Consider the following 22,574-nt stretch of genomic DNA (forward strand, 5'->3'; position numbering starts at 1 on the left):
ATTCTGCACAAATTGGAAGCGCTTTCTTACGAAATTACAAAATAAATAAGAAAACAGGTGTCAAAATGAATTTTATTACTTACGTTTCAATTTACACAGTTATGAGAAACATACAATATATATAACACAGTTGTATGAACACTTTTAAAAATAAAATAAATTATTAAAATTGATCAAATTCAGACATGTTTCGAAGAATGCCTCTTCATCTTCAGTGACTCTACCACGATGGCTGGTTCAGGTGGTCGACCGCAAAGTAGCGTGGTTTAAAGGAGACTGACCTTTAACCTCTCTTAAGCATGTTTTATTGAACCAGATTTTTTTTATTTAAAAGTTCTATTTTAAGACGCACGTCATAGTAAAGATTGACCAGTTTTTCTTCTTCACTAGCTTCCATATTCAAATCTCACATGTAAGGTCAATTAAACAGTGTTCATGGGTTAGATGAAAAACATACAATATATATATATATATATATATATATATATATATATATATATAACACAGGTGTATGAACACTTTTAAAAATAAAATAAATTATTAAAATTGATAAAATTCAGACATGTTTCGAAGATTGCCTCTTCATCTTCAGTCTCCTTTAAGCCACGCTACTTTGCGGTCGACCACCTGAACCAGCCGTCGTGGTAGAGTCACTGAAGATGAAGAGGCAGTCTTCGAAACATGTCTGAATTTTATCAATTTTAATAATTTATTTTATTTTTAAAAGTGTTCATACAACTGTGTTATATATATTGTATGTTTCTCATCTAACCCATGAACACTGTTTAATTGACCTTATATGTGAGATTTGAAAATTACACAGTTATATTAAATGTTCAATATTACGATCACTGATCTGGACGCAAAGATGAAGGCGTTGCAAGAGACTTCGTCGTATGTACTCGATGCCAACATTGCTCATAACATTCGCGGCTGCAGTAATTCTGTCGATGAGAATCCTTTCAATCTCAATAGGTGCTTCATAAACGAGGGTTTTCATGTACTACCGAAGTGAGATCCGGTGACTTAGGAGGCCATGGTACAGGTCCACCTCGTCCAATCCAACGATAATCGCAGATGTCCAAATGATTTCGTCCCTGCTGAGAAAAATGAGAAGGAGCTCCATCGTGAAGAAATCATATTATTTCTGACTTCACATTATTTCCCTTAGAAATTGATACTACTTTTACACGTTGAGCCATATTTTATGACCGTACAAGTACGGTCCACATAACAGTTGAGTGCGCTGCTTAATTCACTTTGAACTTAATTCTGATCACTGAAATACCCTGTATACAAGGTGTAAACGAAATAAACTGCCTAAAATAATATTTGTTGCAGAACATAAATAACTGAAGAAAAAAGTCGAAGGTTGTGTTTCTATAACTGTCATGGTTTTCCCAGAAGAAAATGTGTTTTGTGAGTCAAACGTTTTTGGAAAAGAGAATAGATAGTCATTATTTAAGCTCCTTTGCTCAGTATGTACTACGAAGCAGTCGTTTGTTACTCTGTTGTGTATTGCTGTGTGTTGGGTGTTGGTGCAAGGTCATTGGCAATAACATTTACGTGCAGTCGAAGTGTAAACATAAAATGAAACTACTAAAAATCTTACAAACATGGCATTTTACAAATTATAATTAAATTTCACTAGATATTTTGTTCAATAGACCGATATGTATTATCTATAGCCTATAATTTTGGCAATTTATATCGTTTACACTCTCTATATTTAATTAATGGTGTATTATTCCTCTAATAATGTTTGTATTATTTCACTTTAATTGTATTTCTGTCTACTTTCCTTCACCAGCATACAATAGATTTATAATCTGCAAAAATTCCAATTCACTTACTTTCCACCTTATTTATAATTTTGTTTGTAATAAAGTTTATATTACTAATTGAGTAACAGTTAGCATGCCTGATCGTGAAACGAGCGAACCCGGGTTCAAATTCTGGTTGGAACAAGTTACCTGGTTGAGGTTTTTTCCGAGGGTTTCCTTCAACCCACTAAGAGCAAATTCTGGGTAACTTTCGGCGCTGGACCCTGGATTCATTTCGCTCGCATTATCACCTTCATCTCACTCAGACACTAGATAACCAAGGCAGTTGATAAAGCGTCGTAAAATAGCTAACTAAATATATATATATATATATATATATTACTAATTTATTTCCATTCACTTTGATCAACATTTTCATTGTATAACATGACATAGCGCAAAAATTTTAAATTATTTTCTTGCTCAGTAACTTCACAATTTAAAATTATTTCCTTGCTCAGTAACTTCACAATTTAAAATTATTTTTTTGCTCAGTAACTAAACAATTTAAAATTATTTTCTTGCTTAGTATCTTCATAATTTAAAATTATTTTCTTGCTCAGCAGCTTCACAATTTAAAATCATTTTCTTGCTCAGCAGCTTCACAATTTAAAATCATTTTCTTGCTCAGTAACTTAACAACTTAAAATTATTTTCTTTCTCAGTAGCTTCAAATTTTAAATTATTTTCTTGCTCAGTAACTTCACAATTTAAAATTATTTTACCCCTGGCCCTTTCTGTTGTCTACTGTCCCGTCCTTTATTAAGATCTTCATGCACATATGAAACTTTTCCTAAATTAAATTGTATTATTTGAACGTGCAAACCAGAAGGAACAAGCCGGAATTCCCACTTTCATAACTATTCTTCGATAATATATTTTACAATGGATGTATAATCAATTTATTTTTTTGTAACTGTTCCAGAAACATGGCCCCAGGATGAAGTGCTCGGCGTGCAAGATCATTGTCCACACCAGCTGCATTAACATCCTGATGGACAGGACAAAGTTTAATTGTAAATCCACGTTCAGAGATGTTGGAGTTCGTCTGTACCGAGAACAGACGTGTATCCATCATCATTGGGTCCATCGGCGATCACAGAAGGGGAAGTGCAAGCAGTGTGGCAAGGTATGAAGTCTTATGTTTAAATTTACAGCATTTCGGCTAACGATAAGATAACTGTAAAAACTGAAAACAACTTTCAAACTATTATTTTTTAATTAATATACAGAGTGATTTTGTGACTTTGTAACAGACTTTTAGGGATGATAGAAGAGATCATTATGAACCACTTTCATGCAGGAACCCTGCTATTGTGCTAACCGATTTACGTAACATTACAGGGAAATGGTTAAATAAAATATAATTTTGTTTTCTTCAATATATATCATGATGTTGTCCTGGTGACTTTTGTGAACATTTTAATTTAGAAAAAGTTTCATATGAGTATGAAGATTTTATAAAGTTCATTCGAACAGGTACAGAACTTGTTTTAGCGCACATTAAAATAGCCATCTAGCATCGAACTCATGGTCAATGTACTGAAACGTCACCCAGTTTATATGTAGTTGTTCTTCTTGTATGATGTTAGTCTTATTTGGAGTAATCATTACGTACAGGCATATTAAAGGAATTTGAAGAATTGAGTAGATTTATGCTAGTCATAAAATTTTGCATTTTTGTATGTTTGTGTACTTTTCTTAATTTTTTACCTTAAATATACATTTAAAGTTCTTCACATAAAAATTATTTTAAAGAAACAAAATGATTAAAGAGTGAAATTCCAAAAAGCGTTAAGTCCATTCTACGGATCGTTCTACGGACTGAGCGAGTTTTCAAGTGACATGCACAATAACACAAACTTTTAAACAAGGCTAGACGTTTTTTTAATAAAACAAGCTTAAAATATACTGATAATATGTATGTGTAAATCATAAAAATGGCCAAAAGGACTGAGCGAGATTTGAGATCATGCTTTTCTATTGTTACTAGTCGTGAATTACAGAAAACCTACATCTCCAAGCAATTCACATGTTTTTTTCCAGAAAATACTAAAGAAAAAATTACAGTTGATGTATGTCAAACACTAGAACTTATTATTATGTTTTAATATAAAAAAATAGTAATTTCAAAATATCAAACGCTTTTGAAGATACGGTCAACTCTGGATATAGTGAACTCGGTTATAGTGAACATTCGGCTATAGTGAATCTAAATCGTTGGTCCCGACCCACATACATTAAAAAGTACATTAATATTTCCGTTTATAGTGAACCATCGCTTCGGTTATAGTGAACCTTAAAAATTGAAGTTACAAGAGTTGTGTCTTGACAAATTCTTATTAGAAGCCATACCTTGTGTAAAATTGAAAGAAAATGTCGAGGACGACATTCTAATAGTCTTACTCCTTTAGTCAAAGGACAAAGGTAGGATTAGTGATTCCTAGACAATGAGCTGTATTGTAAATCCAGGCAACGTCTGACGACCTTGCCTCACTCCACCGTCAAAGGGTTACCATTCTGTTCTCAGGCACACTACTCTACTGTTATTTCTAATCCTCCACCGTCAACGGGTTGCGTTTTGTTCTCAAAAACATTTCCATTATGACGGATAGCATTCAAACAACGAAAAATGAAATTTTCTTATTTTATTAAAAGGAGACGGACATTATCCAGAGCATAAATGAAGGTAAGATTCCGATGGCTTTCAAACTCCATCAACCCCCTCCCAGTTTTCATTAAGTGACCCGGGAAATTCAAAGGCTCAGTACGCAGTCATAACAGTATTTGTCATTTCTACCTGATCAGTCTGTTTCTAGTGTTCGAACAGTGAATGTACTGTATAAAAATGTCGAAGCGTAAAGTGTTTTCTTTGGAAGATAAGGCGAATATTATAAGTGACATTGAACGTGGTCTTTCGCAAGCGGACGTGGGTCGACTGCATAGTTTAAGTAAATCAACTGTGAATAACAGTATACAGTGTAATCCATTCCACAAAAATGAAATATTTTAATTACTGTATAGCAGCGTTTCTCAAACTTTTTTTGAAGTGGGGACCACTTTTTTAAGTCAGAACAGTTCCGCGGACCACCTTACTCTTGTTCCCTTCGAAAGCAAATTTATCATGTTTGTAGCGTATTTTAATACCAGTATACTTATATTTTAAAATAGAATTTGTTAATTAAAATTAATGGAATTAAATTAATTTTATACTAGTATTAACTAATTAAGCTAATGTTAATAGAAGAAAATGTATTTTTGTTTCTTTAATAATTCAAGGCTATTAGAGTTTGGATAATCTTTAACTTATTAACTAAAAAAAAATAAATAAATAAATGTTGGTACATTAATGAGATGGATGAACCTGCCGATTCTTGCACAGTTCTATATTTGGACGTATGCTGGTAAGCTTAAGTCGGAGATCGTCACATACATCGAGTCGATTTCGGTAGCCTACTCTGTTTTTATTAGAGTTAGTAATGAGAACCCTTTCTCACACAGATACGTAGAAGCAAACTGAATTATAATCCCTAAAGCACCATTGTACAGTTCACTTTATTCTCCTTTCACTTATGATGAGGTCCAGAAATTAACCATACCTTCCGCTTGAAATTTCATTTTTAAGTCAGATCTCATTCGAGAGTTCAATTAACTGTTCTCTTTCACTCAATGAAAGTTTGTTAGTTTCAATATCGCAATGAAAGTCATCACGAACCCATGAAAATTCGTCATATTTACTTGGAAAATGAATTTCAAATTGTGACCTCAGAATTGTATTATTGATGTACGACGTACAGTACGTGACCATTTCAATGTGCAGACTGGGTATCTGCAAAACTATTAAGAAAGTCATAAATTTCTGGAAAGGGTCGGTCCTCTATTATGAATTTGGGTGGTCCCTGGCTGGGTTACAGGCGCGGCGCCAGATGTGGAGGGAAAATATGGCGAGAAACACCACATTCATAGTGCTTTAAATCTCTCTTTTGTTGTTGAAAGTAGAGCAGAAGTCGGTAGACTTATAGGGTAATAAATTTCATAAAATGTCAGTACTGGGAGAAAAAGTGAAAGGCGATTGCCATGTGTCATTTCCAAACTCTAAAATTTTTAGCTATAGAGTGATACCAATTCGTCTGAATTTTATTTTTCCTTCTGCCATTTTTGAAGGACCACAAGGTGGTCCGCGGACCATAGTTTGAGAAACGCTGCTGTATAGTATTTTATGCTCGACCATGCCGAAATGTAGTAATTATATACCTGGTAGCAGTCCTTTAATGCATGTCATTAAAGTACACCTACTCATTAAAGTACAGGTGTTCAGCCAATGACAAGTCAACTTTGTACCGTTATAAAACCTCAGTCAATGACAAGTCAGCTTTGTACCGTTATAAAACCGCAAGTATCGATTATTCTCGGATATGCAATCGAAAGAGAATTAGCGAAAAGTCACGGAGGCTGGAAATCCAATACTGTCGCAGAAGGCTGTGTTCTGTTACTATAATAATTAGCGTTAATTGTAAATAATATTCAAATAAATTCAATTTGTCATCTCGTTTTTCAATGTCTAATTTAATTTCAATGTTATATCAAAGTTAATATTTAGTTTACTCTGTAGATTCTTATAGGCTATCAAGGTCAATGTGGACATCTGTTCCTCGGAAAAAATCAATACTTTCGCGTCTGCGCACATCTCACAATTTACGAGGTATTGCTCAAGGTCAGTTAGATACAAATAAAATGAATAATTTCAAGTTAGAAATATGGTCGAGCATAAAAAGTCGTATGAAACTCGCCTATAATGGTAATTGAGAAGCTCGTATGAAAATTATGAAACGAGCTTGCGCTCGTTTCATAAACATCCATACTCTCTTCTTAATTACTGTCATTATAGGCTCGTTGCATAATGTACTATTATTTTCTTGTTCACAATTTCATTCATTCCTGTTATTTAAGGTTAGAGGAGAGAGACTTCGGATTTAGTGAACCTCGGATATAGTGAACGAAATATGAAAGTCCGCAGAGATTCACTATATCCGGAGCTGACTCTAATAAGTTTTTGTACCTCCTGAAAAAATTGCTCAAATGGACATGCGGAGTTCCTGCAGTTCACAGTTTAATTGTGTACGCACGTCAGGAGCTATTCGTGGTACTTGTTCCATGAGCGAAACTGTTACCGTTACCATCAGTATTAAAAAGAAGCAATGACCTATATTAAATCTGACTGACATGAGTTATATTCAAACTCTTCGTACCGGATATCTATAACAAGATTTAGTTGAACCTATTTGCTTCCATCCCCTTGAATGGCGGATTCTTGAAACTGAAGTCAATGTGTAGCGTATTGAGTTGGGTGTTGAAAACTGCTGCTGATGCATCACTTGTCAGTAGGGCAGGAAGAAGGAAGGAGAAAAGAGAGAGATAGAGCGGTTGTCATGGCAACCAAACACTAACAAGCAGCGTGGGTGGTGGGTAGTGGTAGGCAACCAGGCCACGCAAGCGGCCAAATGGATCTGGCCAATAACATCTCATCACATTGTTAAATTGAGGAAGAATAGCAACGTGTAGAAGTGGAATTCGAGATAGCAGTTTGTTTTACCGAGATCTGCGTAATTGACTTCAAATACACAGAATTGTACTGTAGCCAACTACATCTATGTTCCTGTTTCATATATTCGTGTCAGAACTCAGATGAAATTATTATGCACAAGACAGTGTCGAGCACAAGTCATACGTGATGCGGTCAAGGAGATTTCTGTTTCGTGATAGTATAGTCTACATTTTAAAATAATTAAATCGAGCTGAAAAAATTATCGCGATGTATGACTACAATCAAAATTTCATTCACTTAATTGGTCGAAAATGGAATGACGTCATAAACAAAATAGTCATTGAGAAAGATTGTCATGTCAATTATTTATTGTAATAACACTGACTCCATGAAATGCTTTCTGTTCATTCTGCTCGTATTTATAAAATATCGGTTCCGGACAATTGGCCACAGAAAATTGGTAACTGGGACAATTGGCCAAAGAAAATTGGTAATAGGGACAATTCGCCACAGATAGACAATTTGTCACAAATAGACAATTTGCCACACCGTCCATTATCCAAAAATGGGACCGTAACAATTTATTTAAATGTGAATTAGTGGCAAATATGATAAGTTTCACGTTGTCCTCCGGTTCAAAATACAACAACCACCTTTCTCCTTGTACGGTCTTGGTTTATCTGTCGGCTATAACGTTTAGTTCGTCAATATTCCTTGGTTCAGGTGGTAGGTGCAGCTTCCTGGCACGACGCACAGTTTTTTAATAGATGGTTTCTTCGGTAGATTCACATTGGCTTCGCTTGCATTCCGCTGTAACTCATTTTGAATAATGACAGACGTTGGTTCTCGGGAAGTCCCCGCCCTTGCCTTCATGTTCTCTACACATTCCTTTACCTTAATCCTTCTCCAGTCTGCAGAATGATTCTTGTGTTCAGACGATTCTTTGACGACACTGCTTCCATCTTCTGATAACGTGACTGTTGCATTACACCCTCCACGTATTTCACAGCGTCAAACAACTCCATTCTTATTTTCTCTAAGTCTCGTGTACATGTAGCCAAGATATATTAATTTATCAGAGCCTCTTTCTGATTTTGTGAAGCGAATTTATTCCCCCATAGTTCCTATTTAGTTTACATCTTCTAGATTTGTCTTGTGTTACCATAGAAATATATTATAAACTAGCCGTACCCGTGCGCTCCGCTGCACCCGTTAGAAATAAATATAAAGTAATTACGTAATTAAAATAGGACATTTCATCCAGGGAACATTCGTGTTTGATATAAGGATAAATCGTTTATTATGTTACTTAATTTAAATTGTATTTGCATAATTAAAATGCGATCATTTTGATCCAGAGACCACTCATTTGGTCATAAAAATTATTTTAGGAAATACAGGAAACGAATGTACAGAATAGCCTATCAAGTTTTCTGTGCATAAGAAGCTATTTTAATCTTACCTGTCCTCGATTCACTCAGAAGTTACTGTAATAACATTATAGCATTATGTCCATCTAGAGAAACTACACTTTCCAATGGTGAATTAATAATTAATTATACAAACCGGTTAATTTAACTTCTGATATTACTTCATACACAGAACATTATCTGTAGGCTATCTTTCATAGCTTTCGATTGTTGCTGTCCAAGGCCCCTTATAGACGAAGTCATTTGTTTTTTAATTCATTACACGGCCTTAGATGGCAGTTATTTTAATTTTAAAACTCATTTATCTCATTAAATATCAGTCCTATAAAAATTTTTCAAGGAATAAAACTTCTCGGAAATTATTTTTAAAGAAACTTTTGTTATGTAACATTTTTCACAAAAATCAATTATAAGCGACATATTTCGATTTATTTAATTAAGGCCCCCTTATAAACCCCCTTTTAAATAATGTATTTTGAATGCCATATAGCCTAAAATCTAAGTTACAACGAACTTAATTTATATTCCAATTTTCATATAAATCGGTTCAGCCATTATCGTGTGTAAAGGTAACAAACATACAGGCAGACAGACAAAAATTTCAAAAAAGCGATTTTCGGTTTCAGGGTGGTTAATTGTATATGTTAGGACAAATTATTTTTGTAAAATCGAAAATTACTGGAAAAATTTCGGCTACAGATTTATTATTAGTATAGATTGCTGCGAATTTGAGTATTGCCTTGAATTTTAATGTGTGGCTAATTGTCTTTGATACGAATTTCAATTATGTGGCGAATTGTCTTTGATACGAATTTTAATTATGTGGCGAGTTGCCTCTGTGGCCAATTTTCTGTGGCCAGTTGTCCCCAACACATAAAATATGCGTATATTGTCAGTCAAAATAAAAATATATGTTTAAATTATTGAGGCTAGTTCTGAAATTAATTATAAAAATATTGGAGGCAGTAAGAGCGAAATATTACCTCACACTGCTGTAATTCATATTTAATTTTCTTTGTTTCAGTCATTCCAATCAAAACTTTCATTTAGTTCCAAAGAGATTGTTGCCCTCTGCTGTTCCTGGTGCAAGACAGCATATCACAACAAAGAGACGTGCTTTAACATTCAGAAGATAGGAGAGGAATGCAATCTCGGTAAGTAAACAGTGCTGGCATATAATGAAACATTCATAAACTGCAGAGTTGAATTACAGTGGAAATACGAGTAAGTGAAGCATCTTGAAGAGGGCAGTTTTTACTGACTGAAGAGTAGCATATTTATAGCTGACAATGAGTAGGTAATTCAAATAAACCATAGAAACTCTTGTAAATTAGATACGCAAAATCCATTGTCATGAGAATGACACATACTTTCCCATTATTTTGTATGCCTTTCGTAATAATTAATTTCTTCAGCATGTCACTTACAATAAAAATAAATAGAAACCTACTATATGAAAAAGAGAAAGGAAGAAATAAAAACTGTGTTTACAACTCTTTTTTTTTTTTTTTCATTAATCCTTAATTTTTTTAACGATTGATATTTTAAACTTTTTTAAATCTATATTTCCTTTCCAAATGTTACAAGAATTGTACACTTATGCAAAATTCTAATGTTGAAAAAGAGAAATAAAATCGACACTTTATAGCCCAGGCTTACAGTCAAAGTTCCAATGTTAAAATGAGGAATATAATCGACACTTTACAACTCAGGCTTACAATCGAAGTACCATTGTTTAAAATGTGGAATAGAGTAGATACTTTACAACTCAGGCTTACAGTCAAAAGTTCCGATTTAAAATGAGGAATAGAGTAGACACTTCACAATTCAGGCTTAAAATCAGAGTACCTCTGTTTAAAACATGGAATAGATTAAACACTTTACAACCAGGCAATGTTTCAAATGAGGAATAGAGTAGACACTTTACAATTTAGGCTGACATCGATGTACCATTGTTTAAAGTGAGGAATAATATGGACACTTTACATGTAGATTTACAATTAAATTTCCGCTCTATACAACACTCTATACAACATGCTTGCAATCACAGTTCCACTGTTAAAAATGAGGAATGAATTCTACACTTTACGCATAGAATTACAATTAAAGTTCCGCTGTTAAAATGAGGAATAAAATCGACACTTTACAACGCAGTCTTACAATCGAAGTTTCACTGGTAAGATTGTTAAAAGCAAGGAATAGAGTCAACACTTTACAACTCAGGCTTTCAATCTAAGTTGCATGTTTAAAGTTAGAAATAGAATCGACGCTTTACAACTCTGGCTTGCAATCCAAATTCTACCGTTTAAAATGAGAAATAGAATCGACACTTTACAACACTGGCTTGCAATCCAAATTTCACCGTTTAAAATTAAAAATAGAATCGACACTTTACAACTCTGGCTTGCAATCCAAATTTCACCGTTTAAAATGAAAAATAGAATCGACACTTTACAACTCTGGGTTGCAATCCAAATTCTACCGTTTAAAATTAGAAATAGAATCGACACTTTACGACACTGGCTTGCAATCCAAATTTCACCGTTTAAAATGAAAAATAGAATCGACACTTTACAACTCTGGCTTGCAATCCAAGTTCCACCGTTTAAAAGTTAGAAATAGAATCGATACTTTGCAATCCAAGTTCCACTGCTTAAAGTGAAAAATAGAATCGATACTTTGCAATCCAAGTTCCACAGTTTAAAATGAGAAATAGAATCGACACTTTACCATTCAGGATTGCAATTTAAGTTCCACTGACAGTCATGAGAGACAGAATAGACACTTACAACTCAAACTTGCAATCAAAGTTCCAAAATTAATTTACATCCTAGTTTTCATCATTATTAAGAAGATTCAAAATATGTCTTTATTGTATTGTAATTACTTCAGATATTTTTATTTACATACTACATATTTCAAACATTCACAAACCTTCTATTTCTAGTATTGTACCTAGCAGAGCATTGGTTTCATTAATGATTTCCTTGTACCTGTCAAAATAAACCCAGATTGTGATTTGTGTGGAGTGACTACGTAATTAGAAGCAACCACGAATCCATCACACTTTACATACCAATTAAATCACGTTGTGCATAATCCGAAATAGAATTGAAACAGAACATCGTTTCTGTCAACTAGATCATGCATGTAATGGATTGAATTCGTGGCTCTGCTGAATTAATACCATAAATCATAGAGTGAAGTTCATGAGCCACAAAGGTTTGATGAAGATAGATATTTTGTTGTTAGCTAGCGCATTGAAGCTAGTACACAGTTTTAATACAGATGTATGGTTATTTGTTGTCTTTAATATTACGTATATGATTAATATTTCGTGACTGTCATGTTTATGGCAAAGAAATATGAAATGCGGTTTGTAATAGAGGTGTGGCGTGGCTGTCGGTGATATGGAGTATTGATAGTGACGTTTTAAGAAAATGTACGATCTGCCGTGTGAAACAGAGCGCCGTTCCAGAATTACGAATTCATTCAACATTTTATAACGCCAAGTAACTCTAGCAATCATTCGTAATTTATCTTTTTTTTCAGTGCAGTTTTCCTCCCTGTGATAATGATATTGGAATTTAATGTTGACACTGGACGCTCAGTTTCACTGATACTTTTTGTAGATTAAATAATTAAAATGATTGGTTTCCGAAGATAACAAAGGTGATTTTCTCGGTTATTGAAACATTTCATTTTGATTATAGTTATAAGTTATAATAATATCATCCCCTCTATCATTCTACAGATTTTCATAAACTCAAAATTGACAATAAAATTAACACGCACCTAAATTTGGTCTCATACGTTCATTAATGGGCATGCAGAACAAGAAGAGGTCACCTAGATAGTTTAAATTTGATTATTTATGACTAGGAAACGGATTTCTAGTTCTGTACCTATTTTGTTTCCTACGTCCTAGTCGTATGTTGTTCAGGTATTTCTCCATTTCATGTACAATCCACAGGATCCCCCCGTTAAAATTCTATAAGATCTAAAATGCCTAAATGAACTGCCTATAAATGCCTAAAAATTATGTTTGAGTCTGAAAGCGCCTTTGTAGTATTTTGCGTATAATTAACCTCCTGAGACATTTGTTGTTTTGATTTTTAAAGTTCAGTATAATTCTACACTTCAAAAAAAAGTCACTAACATTAAAAAAAAATGTTGAAAAAATTCTGCAGTTAGGGCACATATGCAGTAAAGATTAACAAAACTAACTGCCACTTTCGCTCGCTGTGTTCGTTGCATTTGTCTTTCGAGTCTCATCTCGTCATTCTCGTTCTCTTCGAGTCTCGCTCATCATTCTCGAAATAGCATTTGGTCAGTGCGGAAAGTTCATAACTTTGAATAACATATAACATCATCATTGAAATAAATAACATTATAAATGTTTAAATGAGACGAAAAAACAAAACAGAACAGCATCTTAGTTATCAAAATGTTCTGGCTGTATTATATGATTACCTATGGTTATATAAATAGAAAAAAAAAAGTTCTCAAATAAATTTACATTTCTAAGAAACATAAAACATAACGTTATTTTTTATTTTATTTTTTTTTTTTTTGAGATTGTACACTTGATCTCAAACATATGAAAAGAAAATTCCTAGTCTTTTAATAAGGGCCTAGTAATTAAATAAAGATTGGGGAACGGATTATTATACACTGAAAGGTAGAGATGATATTTCAAATAGGCTGCTTGATTGTTTATACATATATAACAGTTGCCATAGTAGATTAACTTTCAATTAGGTATAAACAACTGTGGCAATTCAAGGCTGCTTGACGTTCGGGACTTCGGAAGTGATCAATCTTGACGTCCCGAAACACTCACAAGCAGTCTTTACGTCAACGACATGCCTACAATAGTGTGTGCTAATGTATGTTCTAAATTTGTATTCTAAATTTCATGCATGTATCTTTAATAGTTCAGAATTTATATCCATTTTTGTCTGGCAATGCAGCAAAAAATGAAGTTACCGGAAACAACAATCAAAGGGGGCGTATGATTTAAAAATCCAGAGCCCAGGAAGTTTAAAAACGGCGTCTCAACACCCGATAAGGCACAAGTACCCACAAAATGTTATGCAATGTATTCCACACATATCACATTACTCATTTTTGCCAACAAATAGGCTACCGTTCTCTCCCCTTAAAGAATCAAATCCTCTTTCCAGGTTCACATAGTGGTATCATAGTGCCTCCATCATGGATTGTGAAACTCCCGCGTAGAGGCAGTTTCAAGTCCAGTTTAAGAAAATCGCCGAAAAAGAAGACAGCGAGTAAAAAGAAGAGCAAAGAAAAAGTAAGTGCTTTTCAAGAAATGCGACAAACGATTCTGGTTGACACTTAATATTTGGTGAAATGTTTTTAGTACTGTATGTAAGCCGTATAGTAGGTAATTCACGACACATAAATATCATGTTCCTGGTAGAGGACTTCAGGCAAATTTTTCTGCTATTGTCGTCCATGTAGAATTTCGACACTGGATAACTTGTGTAGTTGAAAGCATTTTCAAATAAAATACTACGTACTATTAGTACATTATTATAAAAGTTCAGCTATCAGCATAGCTGAGATGGTAGGAAATTAGACTCCAGATCTGAGGTTGCGCTCGGGTGTGGGTTCGAATCCGATTGAGCTGATTAAGTGTTATAGTTTTTCCCCAACTGTAAAGCGAATGTCAGGTGGTTCCATATCGATCATTTCATTTCCTTCAATCCGAGGGCGGGGATATATTGTTGCCCACTCTATTGTAATTTTGGTTTCAGGAACTTGGTCACTGATTAAATAGCATGTATTATGGCAGTTATAGGCCTAGTAAAATAATTATTAGAGATGGCTTCGATTGCGGCTTTAGAGTCTGTTGATATGACGAACTTTGTATTTAATATTTGGTCTGTAGAAAATTTTTGAGAGCTGTTTTAATTGCTGTAATTTGCATATGGTCCTAAGAGTAGGCCTATGTATTGGAAGAACAGTGTTGGCAATATACTCCTGAGAGGATAAAAAGAAAGGAGGGAGTACACCAAGGCAAATATGGTTGAAATCGGTGCGACGGATATGACGTCAAACTACACCTTTTACGCCCCATAATCCACCGCGAAATACCGCCAATTGCCAAATATTAAATTGGTACTGTCGGTTTTGGTCATACATAAACGGTTTAGAATGGATGTGGAGGTAACAGGACTACTAGCAGATTATTATATAAATGAATATTTCACTGTATATTTATTAAAAATGTTATGGTTGTGACATGGACTGAACACTTCATTTCCACATTCTTTCTCTTATCAAGAAGGATGTTGGCATTCCTTCATATGTTAAAGCATAGGGGGACATATCAACGGATATATTCTACAGTTGAGCCGAACAGAATATTAGCTTATTATAAAAAATAACACTTGCTGAACTTGACTAACTTTTGAAATATTCACAACAACACGAAACAATTTGTAATCGTAATAATATGAACAAAACAGCTGATAAACCCACCGGAAAAAGAGACGAACTATGGGTAATTTGACGGCCATACTAGTACACCTTTTTGGTTCCACCGTTTCCAGCTTATGGCCCGGGGTTGGTATACTCCTACGCCTCCATTTTGTCTGTTACCGTAGCTTACTTAACATCATCATTATTTGAAACTATAATCTTTTCGCTGTAAGAAAAATCCTAATTTAACAATAGCACGTGACTGAAGTGAGGCTTCATTGGCCGCTGTTTGGCGCCATAGATTCTCAGTACGTATTCTCGCCTACAGTTGTACATTCTGTTTCAAGTTAAACATTTCCCGTTACTCGTCAAGTAGGCTTAACCTCACTACTATGCATTCGTTTGCTTATGAAACATTTACTTTATAATTACTGTAATTAAATTATTTTAAACTTAAGTGTAAGGTCAATCGCTGCCGGACAAAGGAGTTATTTCTTCCAATCGGAGTCGTCAGAACTATCGTCGGCAGGATTTATGACGAGACAGTCCACAACAGCGACAGTTATCCCTTCCAGCTGGAACATGCGGTCTGATTGATTTGCTCTGAATGGACAACGTTGGATTCAACTCATTTAACTTATATACATTTAAGACTATTTGTTTTTCTCCGCTTTTGAGAGAATTTCCACTCTTATGTTTAATAACCATGTACACTTAGGATGCAGAAACCATATTTCAGTATCACGTGCTTACGTGAATAACTAGGAGCTCAAGTGACGCCAGCTTATTACAAGAACAGACAAGAACAGACTACAAGAACATCCGCGTTCATACCACATAACAAAATATAAAAGAAGCTTATCTTTTACATAGCGTTTTACATATGAATGAAGTTGCATGTTTCATCGTATTTAACAACTAGAATTCAATTTTTTATTTTCAAATAATACAAGATCATGGTTTCCAAATACGAACTATATTTTCCTGCGTCATGTGAGTGCTTCGACTGGGAGCCAATCACGAGTATGACAGCAATGTGCTTATGTTTATATTAGGATTTTGCTTACAGCGAAAACAGTATAGTACAGGGGCGTATTTTGTGGACTACCGGGGCTACCAGCGGTAGCCCAAGGAAATTACAAAAGAAAAAGTTTATAATATAACATAATGTAATAATTTTGTATTATTAGTTTTACCATAGTAATTAAAATTAAAGTAATTGTTAGATTTATATGCGCTCTCTGCTCTCGAAAAGAAACAAGTTGTCAAGGCGGCATCGCTGGAGAAACCGCTTGCTACGTGAGGTAGCCTGTGACCGTTTCGCTCACGCTGTCCTTCGCACAACTGCCCGTCCTCCCCACTCCCATCTGTTTCCATCGTGCACTGTAGGCGGGCGAGTTGCCGCTCTCGTGATCGGTTTCTTCGCAGGCGCGAAGCAGCAATACTCTTAGTACGCTAGCAATTGAATGTGATTGTGTTCTTGCAGTGCATTATTTTAAATCTGTGATTTGTTCGAGTGTCTAAGACATATTAATTGTGAATTATTAAGTTTTTAATTTCCCAATTAAGTGATATTGTGAAAAATATGGCAGAACAAGTTTCTGGAGAGGTTTGTGTTGAAAATGACTGTGTAATAGAAGGTTTATTAAAAGTGCCTTTTAACCGTCGTACATAACAACGAGAAAGTTGAAATTGTGAAAATGGAAAGACCAACTCCTGAGTTAAATTTGTCCATGGACATAAAAGAAAAACAGCGAGAGTACACACGCCATTTCACTTCGACATCATATGGTAAGTGGAATTGGTTGTGTGGTACTTCTAAACTGTCTATACTATTTTGCTGGCCATGTTTGTTATTTAGCCGCGAAACTAATGTGTGGTCAAAAGAGGGGTTTTCTAATATGAACTTCCTTCGAACGGCAGTCCTAGAATATGACAAATCAAAAGCTCATATTTGTAGTAGCATGAACTTTGCAAACTTTGGGAAGAGAAGAATTGATTTACAGCTAGATAAGCGAAAAGCTCTACACATCAACCAACACAATGCTCTTGTGAAAAAAAAAATCGGGAGATTTTACTGCATCTTATTAACGCAGTCTGCTTTCTAGGAAAACAAGAATTGGCTTTTCGGGGTCATAACGAGAGTGGGGAATCAGACAATATAGGAAATTATATTGAATATTTGAGTTCCTTAAGTGAATTTGACCATTTACTGGCCAATCATCTTGAGAGTTCAACAGTATTTCGTGGTACTTCTCTCGCAATTCAGAATGACTTAATATTTGCTATAAGTGGGGTTATGATAAAGAACATAAAACCTTTTGTGGCCATTGTTGTTGATGAAACAAGTTACTGCTCTAATCAGAGTCAATTGTCCACTGTTTTAAGATACGTCGACAGTACTGCCAATGTTCAAGAACGGTTTATAGGATTCACAAATGTTTTCAGCATGTGGAAGGTGTTATAGCAGAATACAATGTCGGCAATAAGTTAATTACACAGACATACGATGGTGCTTCAGTTATGGCGGGAAATATTAATGGCTTAAAAACAAAAGTTCAAGAAAAGTATCCTCAAGCACTATTTGTCCATTGTTACAGCCATGTTCTCAATTTAGTTTTGCAACAAACTACTTCATCCATTCCAGAATGCCGCATTTTTTTCAAAACACTTTCGGGTATTTAGCTGAATTTTTCTCATCATCTCCTAAAAGATCAGAAAACTCAAGGAATTTATGAACAAGAAACTCCCAAAAGTAGCACCAACTAGAATGAATTTTACATCTCAGCTTGTAAATATAGTAAAGGAATACAGAGAAACACGGACTGCTTTCTTTAAAAAATACCATTTGTAATAACTCTGAAGAAAACTGGGATGATGCTGTAAATGTGCAGGCTCAAGGATATTTGAATTTTTTCGCACAGTTTCAGAATATATTTCTTCTTGAAGTCTATGCTAGAGTGTTCGCACATACAGATGTGCTCTACAATATTCTTCAGACAAAAAGTCTAGACATAGCATACTACTTGCAAGAGGTATCAAAGTTAAAAAAAATACTATATCCGAGTTCAGACGTAGTGGGTTTCCGTCCATACGGAGTAATATGGAAAATGAAAATTCTTCAGCCAATACAATGGAACCACCATTAAAGCGAAGAAAAGGAGATGATGAATTGAAATACAGGCAGCTGTACTACAGCATACTAGATCGTATGCACATGGAAATTACTGACAGATTTTCTGATTATGGAAAGCTTCAGTTCACACATCTTCTAGATTCTCAAAAATTTTCTGCTTATAGAGAAAACTTCCCGAATGAGGCACTAAACAAATTATTTCAGTCCTATAACAGTCACTTTGATCAAGTACGTTTGAAAAATGAATTAAGTGTAATATATTCAGCAGAAGTCTTTGATTTTTCGAACAAACCTATCCATGAAATATTATCTGCCATATATGAAAACCAGCTGAACCAAGTTATTCCTGAAGTCCTTAAATTGGCAACATTAATTGTGTCAATACCAGCTACGTCAGCATCGGTAGAAAGGACATTTTCTGCGTTGAAGAGAATAAAATCCTACTGTAGATCAACTCATACACAAGAACGTTTATCCGGCTTGGCACTAATATCCATTGAAAAGTCATTTCTACAGAAACTTTGCAAGTGGCCCAACTGTAATTTCAAGGACGAAGTCATCAACGTATTTTCGTCCCAATCAAGACGTCTGGAATTCACATAAATATGTAAGGAATTTTATTATAGGGATTTTAAAATATATTTTGTGTAATAATAGGGTCAGTGGTAGCCCAAACCCTTTAACCAGTATACGCCACTGATAGTAATGTCAATTTGGGTCTTCTATTTGAAGAATATGTTATACTTATACTTACATAATTTTTAAATAGAAATAACTCTTATAATTTTGTAAGTTTTTCGAACTAATAAAAAGTGGATTTAGTTTTTTTTTTTTTTTTTTTTTTTTTTTTACGAATGACCTTATAATAAAATTGGAAAACTACATAGCAAGTATTTTTGTAGCCCATCTTCCAATACAGTAACTTAGAACATACAATTTTATAACGATTTGTTTATAATTTTTCTTACTGAGGTAGAAAGTCACAATTCAAAATACCGATATAAATTTTCACGAAAAGATAGTTTGCAACTATGATTAAAATATCCTTCTCCAAGAATTTGAAATCTGATAACCTTACCTTTAGTAATTTCCAAAGACTACCAAGAAATACACATTAACATCAAAGTTCTAAGGCCCATATCACTTCAAATACATTTTTTAAAGTTAATTTACAAGAGATATTCAAACGCACTTACTTGTGATTATGATTAATCTTGAGCTTATCTATTTTCAGAACGAGAAAGATCAGAAGACATTTGTGATAAAACCAATCCCGTCTGCAAGTGTGAAACCTGTACTTGTGTTCATCAATCCTAAATCCGGAGGCAATCAGGGAGCAAAACTATTACAAAAGTTTCAGTGGCTTCTCAATCCTAGACAGGTGTTTGATCTTACACAAGGAGGACCAAAGATGGGGTATGGTCTCGAATTTTAATGTCATTTCTTAATGTTAAGTCTGTGGTTAATAGTCCATTGCCAGTATTTTTTATAATGTGTGTGATATTTGATATGAATTACATAGAGTATATCCTAATATTAGGTGTATATATACCTACAGGGTGATTTACGAGAAGTTACTACCACTTACGGAGTATATTTCCAAAGCAGTTTTTTTTTTTTTTTTCAATTTTAACTACAAAATTACATTTTTCTTACACACGACAATTGTTACAATTTGTTACAAATCATGCCACTCTTGTAAATTCTTTAAGATTGCAAATTAGAATTCAAAATTGAACAGTAAAGAATCAAGTTGCTAAAGTCGTGTGATTTGTAACAATTCTTGTGATAAATGCGTGTAAAGGTGCGTACACACTTAGCGAACGAACAACGAACGAACGACAAACGATTGCATTCGTTGATTGAAATCGGTACGTGTGTACGTCGCAGCAAAGGCAAACCGATCGTTTGGTTTGCCTTCGGAAGTGATCCGTCGCTTGTCGGTACATCAAAGGAAGTTTGTATTCGTTGTGGACGGGATTTGCCACTAGCTTGTAGTTCGTAGCAGAACGCAGCGCTTAGTTCAATTTCACTAACAGGATGTCGAAACTGGAGTGGACGGAAGACGCTGTTATAAATCTTATTAATGCATATAGGGAGCAGGAAACTTCATGGAATCCCAAGTATCCTACTTACCACAATAAAATAAGAAAACATGATGTTTGGGAACCTATTGGAAAGATGTTTAGCTGCAAGATAGGCGAGTCAAACACGTGCAAAATTTGAAAATTATTTTTGTTTATTTATTTTCAGTGGATATATGTTTTTTGTTTATTGTAGGGAGCAGAAGTCAAAAAGAAAATTGAATCCCTACTGACATCATTCTGGAGTGAAAGACAGAATTCCATAAAAAGTTCTGGAATGGGGAGTGATGAAGTGTACGAGTCAACTTGGTTCGCGTATAAACATATGTCGTTCCTTTTGGACAAATTCATGCCCAGAAAAAACAAAGTTCCAACCTTGTGCACACAAAATAAATTATTGGCATTGAAAAGTGTCTTTTCGTAAGCATGATGCGCATACGACAAACACAGACAAATCTCTCTTTTTAGTATTTTAAGATAATTATTGTCAGTGAGGTATCCGTGTACTGAAACTTTCCGCTGGGGCCTATTTCATAAAAGTAATATTACTAAAAAGGTAATGACATTAAGTAATATTATTACTGTTCTGTTTCATAAAAGTAATATTTAATAATATTATTTATTACTGTAAACGCTCATATTATTACTAAAATAAATAATAATATTACTAAAGTGTTTCATAAAGCATCAAAGATAATTAAATTTATTAATAATATTAACGTTAGTTCCATGACTGTATTTTAAGTAATAGTTTAATAATTTGTAAAAAGTAAATGCCAATGTAGGGTTAGATTTTGAAGATAAAACCATGAAACCATTTGAAATGGATAATTCTGACTCAAATAGTGATGAAGAGGGAGTGTTTGTCCGACGTCCAAGAAATTTTAGACAACGAATATCCTACAACCGTATGCAAGAAAGTTACGAATATAATGAAATAGTTGACCTTTCAATTCGAGAACTTTTCGCAAAAAACTCTGTTCCTTCAAGTTTTTTTCAGGTCTTTTCCCCATTTTAAAAAGCATAAGAGACAAAATGAATGACTAACAAAGTCCCTCTCCATACTTACAAACTGTCATAGGCGCCAATGTAGGTGGACCAGGCTGAAATTGAAAACTATCTTATCTAATTGTAAAAGAGGAACAATTGGAAAGGATGAAACCTAAATTAAATTCAATTACAGTATAGAACTGTTAGAAAGTAATTACTGTATATTTTACATTATTTTATGTTATTTGAATGATTGAACTTAACGTTTTTCCCTCCTTTCTCGTAATTTTTAAAATTATAATAATTGTTCAGAAATATATGCCTATGGGACATCTACATAACAAAATACAGTAATATTAATATTTTCTGTACCTATTGAAATGTTTTTTCAGTGTATACTTGTGACAACCTGAATCTATATACTCTTCACTAATTAACATTGTGAAGATCTTGGTGAGCCAAAATCTTTTGCAGACATATATCAACAAGTAGATCTATTACAAAATATGTGGACTACTTTAAACCACCCCTATTGAGGGCATAAACTAAAATTAACTTACGAGATTTATAGGTACCGTATCCACAATTCCACATCACAATCTCTAATTAGAACATATGTATTTGCATTTTGTATAGTCAGGTAACTTCTTGAAAATACTACTTACAACATAATCAGCAATAAAAACCCATTAAGACAATTTCAGTATTTTTATTAATTTCGTCATAACATTAATCTTCTACAACATCCACACCTTCAAACTCAAACACTATATTTTCTAGGAACGACTTCACCGCGTAAGTACTTATGTCGTTATTGCATTACTTATTTATTTTTGGTAAAAGAGTAATTTTTATGTGTATTTATTTACGCTTGCACCAATAATTTTTAAGCCTTTTTATATAAGTACTTGCGCAGTATTCCGAATTATAACGGAACTTGAAATATCTTACATAAGACGCTTTGCAGGGTCCACTAATCCTGTCGTTAACACTGTCCTTAAGGCTGGTACAATATTGTCATCAAAAGTTTTCACTGCTTAACATTTTCACTGATACACTGTTTTTGGAATTGCAAACTTTACAACAGCAGAGACGTGAACAATTAGGAATGATAACTAT

The 22,574-nt window shown here is 34.1% G+C and overlaps 1 protein-coding gene across 7 annotated transcripts in view; it reads left to right on the forward strand.

Moving 5' to 3' along the window:
- Positions 1-22,574, forward strand: part of rdgA (retinal degeneration A) — a 727,627-nt gene that overhangs the window by 652,602 nt on the left and 52,451 nt on the right. For all 7 annotated transcript variants that reach the window (XM_069823282.1, XM_069823283.1, XM_069823288.1 and 4 more), the window contains 4 exons: positions 2,749-2,952; positions 9,823-9,952; positions 13,985-14,112; positions 19,616-19,797. In XM_069823282.1, coding sequence (XP_069679383.1) covers positions 2,749-2,952; positions 9,823-9,952; positions 13,985-14,112; positions 19,616-19,797 — 644 coding nt within the window. The remainder of the gene's footprint in view (positions 1-2,748; positions 2,953-9,822; positions 9,953-13,984; positions 14,113-19,615; positions 19,798-22,574) is intronic.

The sequence above is a fragment of the Periplaneta americana genome, chromosome 4 (genome assembly GCF_040183065.1).
Source record: "Periplaneta americana isolate PAMFEO1 chromosome 4, P.americana_PAMFEO1_priV1, whole genome shotgun sequence".
NCBI classification, from domain to species: Eukaryota; Metazoa; Arthropoda; class Insecta; order Blattodea; family Blattidae; genus Periplaneta; species Periplaneta americana.